The 6,715-nt window shown below is 42.7% G+C and overlaps 1 protein-coding gene across 1 annotated transcript; it reads right to left on the bottom strand.

The window, feature by feature from the left end:
* Positions 1-338: 338 nt before the first annotated feature.
* On the bottom strand, positions 339-5,037 carry LOC122909698 (zinc finger protein 709-like). The gene is made up of 3 exons (XM_044254131.1): positions 3,659-5,037; positions 3,403-3,463; positions 339-2,624 (listed from the first exon to the last, which is right to left on the bottom strand). Exons 1-3 carry the CDS (start codon positions 3,792-3,794, stop codon positions 887-889), a joined length of 1,935 nt encoding a protein of 644 aa, XP_044110066.1. The 5' UTR covers positions 3,795-5,037; the 3' UTR covers positions 339-886.
* Positions 5,038-6,715: the final 1,678 nt, after the last annotated feature.

Raw genomic sequence — 6,715 nt, 5'->3', positions numbered from 1 at the left:
TCTCTGCCTGCCTCTCTGCCTACTTGCAATCTCTCTCTGTCAAATAAATAAATAAAATCTTAAAAAAAAAAAAAAAAGAAACCACTGCTTAGTGAGAACCCACAGTATTTTCCCACCTCAATGTTTACTTGCAAAACTAAGTAGAAATCCACAAAACAGAGAATCACTTGAAGAACGAGCCACTGTAGCTTTTTCACAATATATGTAAATCAGACCATCAGGCTACATGTCTTAAGCTTATGCAGTAATGGGTCAACTTCTCTCAATAAAACTGGTGAATAAAGAAAAAGTCACAGAAGACAACCTATGTGTAATGTTAATAACATTTCTTTCATGTTGTGAATCTGGGGGAGCATTTATTGTACAGTAATTTGCATCAGGCTTACCCATATTACTTACACTGTTTCTTTACAATGCAGGTTTTCAAATGACTTTGAACATATCTTTTTAAATTAAAAAGCTTCCTTTATTTTTCATTTATAAGGTATTTATCCCTTGTATATTCTCGTGTGGTTTTTTAGGAAGATGGGGCAAATTAATTTTCCTACAATGTTTACATTCAACAGAATTCTCCAGTGAGTTCTTCCGTGGCCTCCCATGGAAATGCATGGATGGCTTTCCCTGATTCTTTATGTTTGTATGGTTTTTTTCCCCCGTGAGCACTCTTTTGTGTCCTCCAAAGACTGTGTGGTCAATGAAAGCTTGCACAGCTTTCCCTACATTGAGAGTTTCTCTCTGGTATGAATTCCATGTACATGAACATCATAGGGAGTAGAGAGTTTACCATATTGTTTCTGTTTGTAAGGGTCCTCTCCAGTGTGGGTTCTTTTGTGTATTCAGAAAGAACTAGAACGAAGAACTTTCCACATTCCTTACATTCACATTGCTACTCTCCATTATGAGTTCTTTCATGGTTTCGTAAAGAACTAGAGCGAGTGAAGGCTTTACTACAGTGTTTACACTGATAGGGCTTCTCCCCAGTGTGAGTACGTTCATGGGTTCGCAATGAACTAGGACAATCGAAGGCCTTGCCACATTCCTTACACTTACAGGGTCCCTCTCCCGTGTGCTTGATCATGTGCCTCTGAACGTTGGACAGGGTGATGAAGGCTTTCCCACACTGCTCACATTCATAGGGTTTCTCTCCACTATGAGTTCTCTCATGCTTTTGCATAGAACTGAGATAAATGAAGGCTTTCCCGCATTGCTTACATTCATAGGGTTTCTCCCCGCTGTGAGTCCTTTCGTGCTTTTGCATAGAACTGAGGTAAGTGAAGGCTTTCCCACACTGCTTACATTCATAGGGCTTCTCCCCAGTATGACTTCTCTCGTGTTTTTGAAGGGAACAGGGAAAGCTGAAGGCTTTACCACATTCCTTACACTCGTGAGGTTTTTTCCTACTGTGACTTCTTTCGTGGTTTTGAAGGGACATGGAGGAACTGAAGGCTTTGCCACATTCCTTACATTCATATGGCTTTTCTCCACTGTGTATCTTCTCATGACATCGAAAGTTAGTGGGACAATCAAAGACTTTTCCACACTCTTTACACTTGTAAGGCCCATCTCCGCTGTGCTTTATCACATGTCTTTGAAATACGGGGAGAGGAGTCAAGCTATTCTCACAATCATTACATTCACAGGGCTCCTCTCCCGTGTGGCTTCTTTCATGTTTTCGAAAATACTTCGGACAACTGAAGGACTTCCCGCATATTTTACATTCATAGGACTTTTCCCCGCTGTGTCTCCTTTCGTGATTTCGAAAGTAGATGGGACAACTGTAGGTCTTTCCACATATTTTACATTCATAGGGCTTCTCGCCCCGGTGTCTCTTTTCATGACTTCTAAAGGATCTGGGGCAGCTGAAGCCTTTGCCACACTGCTTACATTCGTAGGGTTTCTCTCCAGTGTGAGTCTTCTCGTGTTTTCGAAAGTAATTTGGACAACTGAAGGCTTTCCCACACTTCTTGCATTCATAGGGCTTTTCTCCAGTGTGAGTTCTCTCGTGGATCCGAATGTAACTGGCGTAACTGAAGGCTTTCCCACACTGCTTACATTCGTACGGTTTCTCTCCGGTGTGAGTTCTTTCATGAATTCGACAGTAACTGAGACAACTGAGGGCTTTCCCACAATGCTTACATCTATAGGGCTGCTCTCCAGTGTGAGTTCGCTCGTGCTTTTGAAAGTTGTGGCGATACCGGAAAGCTTCTCCACATTGTTTGCATTCATAGGGTTTCTCTCCAGTGTGGATCCTTTCGTGCTTTCGGATGGACTGGCAGTGCTTAAAGGCCTTCCCGCAGTGCTTGCATTTGTACGGTTTCTCTCCGGTGTGCGTCCTTACGTGCACTCGAATGGACTGGCGATGCTTGAAGGCCTTCCCACACTCCTTACATTTATAAGGCTTCTCTTCATATTCCTGATACTCATACAGTTTGTGGCCAGTGTGGGAGATCATGTGCCTGCTAAAGGATGAATGATGTCTGAAGACTTGTCCACAGAAACTGCATTTACGTAGCTTTATTCCAGCAGGAGTTTTCTTTAGTTGCTTATGATTTGGATTCTGGCTGAAGGATTCTTCACACGGACTACCTTCTTTATTTTTACAGGGACTCTCAACCACAGGCCTGCTGTAAAAATGAGAAGCATGTTATTAATGGCTTCTTCATAATTTCATATTTATTAAGTTATTTCAACATTTTTACCATTTTCCCCCCCAAAAGTGTATTTTTTTGTGCTTTCTGATTGTCTGAAAGTTGAGTACATGCGGACCATTCTGCAAGGAACTGATCCCAGCTATGATGAAAAATGATAACCATAAGTGGGGTTTCTGAATAATTTCTCCATGTTATTATTTTTCAAACACTGAACGTCTGTCATATTAGAGAAAAAACATTTGATGAAAATACCCTAAAAATGAAAACTTGAAAATGATCTGATTTGCTTTATTTGTTTCTTTTTTTTTAACATAATGACAAAGATTTTTCTAATGGGACAACTATTTTTTGTTCTTTTTCTTTTTTTTTCTTTCTTTCCTTTTTTATTTTTTATTTATTTATTTATTTTTTACTTTAAATAGGCTCCACACCCTACTTGGGGCTTGAAACTCACCACCCTGAGATTAAGAGTTACACGCTCTAGCAACTAAGTCAGCCAGGCGCCCCACAGACACTGTTCTTTTTTTTTTTTTTTCTGTTATAAAGATTTTATTTATTTATCCATGAGATCCATGAAAGACAGAGAGAGAGAAAGGCAGAGGGAGAAGCAGGCTCCCCAAGGAGCAGGGAGACCAATGTGGGACTCAATCCCAGGACCCTGGGATCACGACCTGAGCCAAAGGCAGCCGGTTAACCGACTGAACCACCCAGGCGCCCTCAGAGACAATGTTCTTATGTAAGTGGGACTCACCTTAGATTTGTCTGATGATGTTCGTACAGACTTTTACCGTTACGGTCTTCCCATTTTTCTCCTAAAATGCAGACCAAGAAAAAAAAATCACAAATTATAAAAGAATATTAAAGTTTTTAAGATTCTAGATCCATGATGAACAGTCACCATGGCTGATTTACCAATATATTCCCCTTTCCACATTTCACCTCTTTAAACAGCCCTGATGAGCAACTCATACTGGTTCACTTGTAAGTAAGAATATCATCATGCTTACCTACTAAGGCCAGGTTCCTGAGGGTTTCTTGCATCACGTCTCTGTAGAGTTTCTTCTGGGATGGATTCAGAAGAGCCCACTCCTCCAGGCTGAAGTGCACAGTCACATCCTCAAAGGCCACTGAGTCCTGAAACATCCCACGTATGTGTACAGGAGGGTGGGGGAGACGGACGGCACTGGCGATCTCTACTCAATTCGTAACTCACAAGGGACTTTGATTTCTCAACGTTCACTCTATGCCTGGGTCATTAGACCCATCCTCTCTGGCCACACTCAATTCCTCGTGAATGTAAGAGCATCAAGAACACGGGACTTTATTGCTACATTTTTACTGTGATCACTTCCAGTCTCCATGTCTCTCTACCCTCAGGGAACAGAACCCCTTGGAGAAATGCTATGCAGATAAAAGAACAGTTCCATGTTAAGACTATCAATTCTTTGTAATAGACTATCAATTCTTTTGGATAGTCTTTTGGAAAAACTTCCATCTCCTCCTTAAACACCCACCACAGCACACAGCACTCCATGAAGCACAGGGTCACAAGTGTGTGATGTTTTATCAACAGAAACGGGGAAAAATGGAAGCCTTTTCTTCTATTACCATCCCAAACATGAGAAGCCAGGAGAATCCAAAATGTTACAAGATCCAGCTGGCCACAATATCCTAAAGTCCTCCAGGCCACTACAAACAGTCACATCCGGCTGCATGAACAACATTTTCATCGAAGAGTATAATTATAATTTGATTGTATATATGTAACACAGAATCAGTTTCAGTTTCCGTGTTCCGTCTCACTTCATGGACCAGGAAGATATTCAGAACATATTAACTGAGACATGAGGAAAAGGTGAGAACACAGACATCCCCCAAATCTATATACTCGTGAGCCCCAGAGTTGCCTCCCACCAATTTTTCGCACACAAAGGCACACATACTGAGATGGTAAGATACCAGAAGAGAATTTCTGACAGAACCGTGTCACTGTAACCAGGACCTTGGTAACCTTGAGGAACATGTCAAGGCATGCAATTTGCAAGGGGTTTTACTGAATTCCACAATACTACTGAGAGTGAATTTGCACATAATGTGAAACAGACAGAGTTGAACAGTGCTTTCCTCCAAAAACCCTATCAAGTCCCCTTTTTTCTGATTCCTGGTCCAAGTGATCCCCAGCCAGCCACCCTGGAGGCTCTCCTCCCTACTTCACTCATTCCTAGCTCCTCTGCTGGGAAGACAGCAGGACACACCAGCCCAAGCCTGGGAATCCCTCAGTGGATTCGTTCCCCTAAATGCTGGTCCCTGGAAGAGATCAGTCATCCAATGGTGTCCCTGCCTAGGGAGCAGAGAAAAGCTGATCTCTTCCAAGGACCAGGGACCTTCCACTGCCTTCAGCTCAGGTCATGATCCCAGGGTCCTGGGATCGAGCCCCGCATCAGGCTCTCTGCTCAGCAGGAAGCCTGCCTCCCCCACCTCTCTGTCTGCCTCTCTGCCTACTTGTGATTTCTGTCAAATAAATAAATAAAAATCTTTTAAAAAGAAAAGAAAAATGTTAAAATTGTTGCTTAATGTCAAAGTAGAAGTAAGTGAACTGATGCCAATTGTTCTTTTTTTTTTTAAAGATTTTATTTATTTATTTGAGAGAGAGACAGTGAGAGAGAGCAAGAGCGAGGAGAAGGTCAGAGGGGGAAGCAGACTCCCCATGGAGCTGGGAGCCCGATCTGGGACTCAATCCTGGGACTCCGGCATCATGACCTGAGCCGAAGGCAGTCGTCCAACCAACTGAGCCATCCAGGCGTCCCACTGATGCCAATTGTTCTTAACAAGAATTCAGTGTCGGGACGCCTGGGTGGCTCAGTTGGTTAAGCAGCTGCCTTCGGCTCAGGTCATGATCCCAGCGTCCTGGGATCGAGTCCCACATCGGGCTCCTTGCTTGGCGCGGAGCCTGCTTCTCCCTCTGCCTCTGCCTGCCACTCTGTCTGCCTGTGCTTGCTCTCGCTTCTCTCTCTATGACAAATAAATAAATAAAATCTTTAAAAAAACAAAAACAAAAACAAAAAAACAAGAATTCAGTGTCATCCAGATGGCACCACTCCTAAATAGTGTATTTTTTAAGATTTTATTTATTTTTTTTGACACAGAGAGAGACAGCAAGACAGAGGGAGAAACAGGCTTCCTGCTGAGCAACGGAGCCTGATGCGGGGCTTGATCCCAGGACCTTGAGATCATGACATGAGCCAAAGGTAGACACTTAATCCACTGAGCCACCCAAGAATATCCCAAGTAGTATTTTTATAGAATTCCATAATCCCCCAAACAGATTCTTTACTAGTCAACAAAAGTACTCCTCCAAGCCCAACAGACAGAACAAATGTCAAGAAAAGGACAGTCTTCTGAAGAACAAGGTGGTGGTCTACCTAACACCCATCAAGGATTTTTAAGCTATACTATTCCAGACAATACAGCACTAACCAGCAGAGCGATACACAGACAGACAAGGGTAAAAAGTGCCTTCAACAGGCTGGTATTTAATATGAAAAGTCAGTCAAGGGACAGCATTCCTTGAGGCACAGTGGCAAATGTCACGAACACTTTACACACAGGAAGACTCACACTGTTAATCATTTGGAAAAATGCACTGTATTCCACAATATTCCATGAAAAATAGCCAATTCATTCTAGATTTAAATGTGCGAGATTCGCAGAGAGATTTTATTGACGCAGGAATAGGGACAGTTTTCCCAGAAGAAAAAGAGTAAGTAAGTAAGTAAGAGTAATCAGAAACAGCCGGGGTGCCTGGGTGGCTCAGTCGTTAAGCATCTGCCTTCAGCTCAGGTCATGTTCCCGGGGTCCTGGGACTGAGTCCTGCATTGGGCTCCTTGCTCAACGGGAAGCCTGCTTCATCCTCTCCCTCTCTTGCTGTCTCTCTCTATGTCAAATAAATAAATAAAATTTTTTTTAAGATTTTATTTATTTATTTATTTGACAGAGAGAGATCACAAGCAGGCAGAGAGGCAGGCAGAAAGAGAGAGGAAGGGAAGCAGGCTCCCTGCTGAGCA

Source organism: Neovison vison, chromosome 6, assembly GCF_020171115.1.
Source record: "Neovison vison isolate M4711 chromosome 6, ASM_NN_V1, whole genome shotgun sequence".
In the NCBI taxonomy this organism is placed as follows: domain Eukaryota; kingdom Metazoa; phylum Chordata; class Mammalia; order Carnivora; family Mustelidae; genus Neogale; species Neogale vison.
Note: the sequence above shows the minus strand (reverse complement) of the source record. Positions and strands in the feature narration are given on the sequence as shown.

Excerpts from the sequence above, each read along its gene's own strand:
- LOC122909698 (XM_044254131.1), bottom strand. The coding sequence starts at position 3,794 with ATGTTTCAGGACTCAGTGGCCTTTGAGGATGTGACTGTGCACTTCAGC. Across the intron at positions 3,464-3,658 it reads CAGGAACCTGGCCTTAGTAG|GAGAAAAATGGGAAGACCGT; the intron begins GTAAGCATGATG and ends TCTGCATTTTAG. Across the intron at positions 2,625-3,402 it reads CATCATCAGACAAATCTAAG|CAGGCCTGTGGTTGAGAGTC; the intron begins GTGAGTCCCACT and ends TCATTTTTACAG.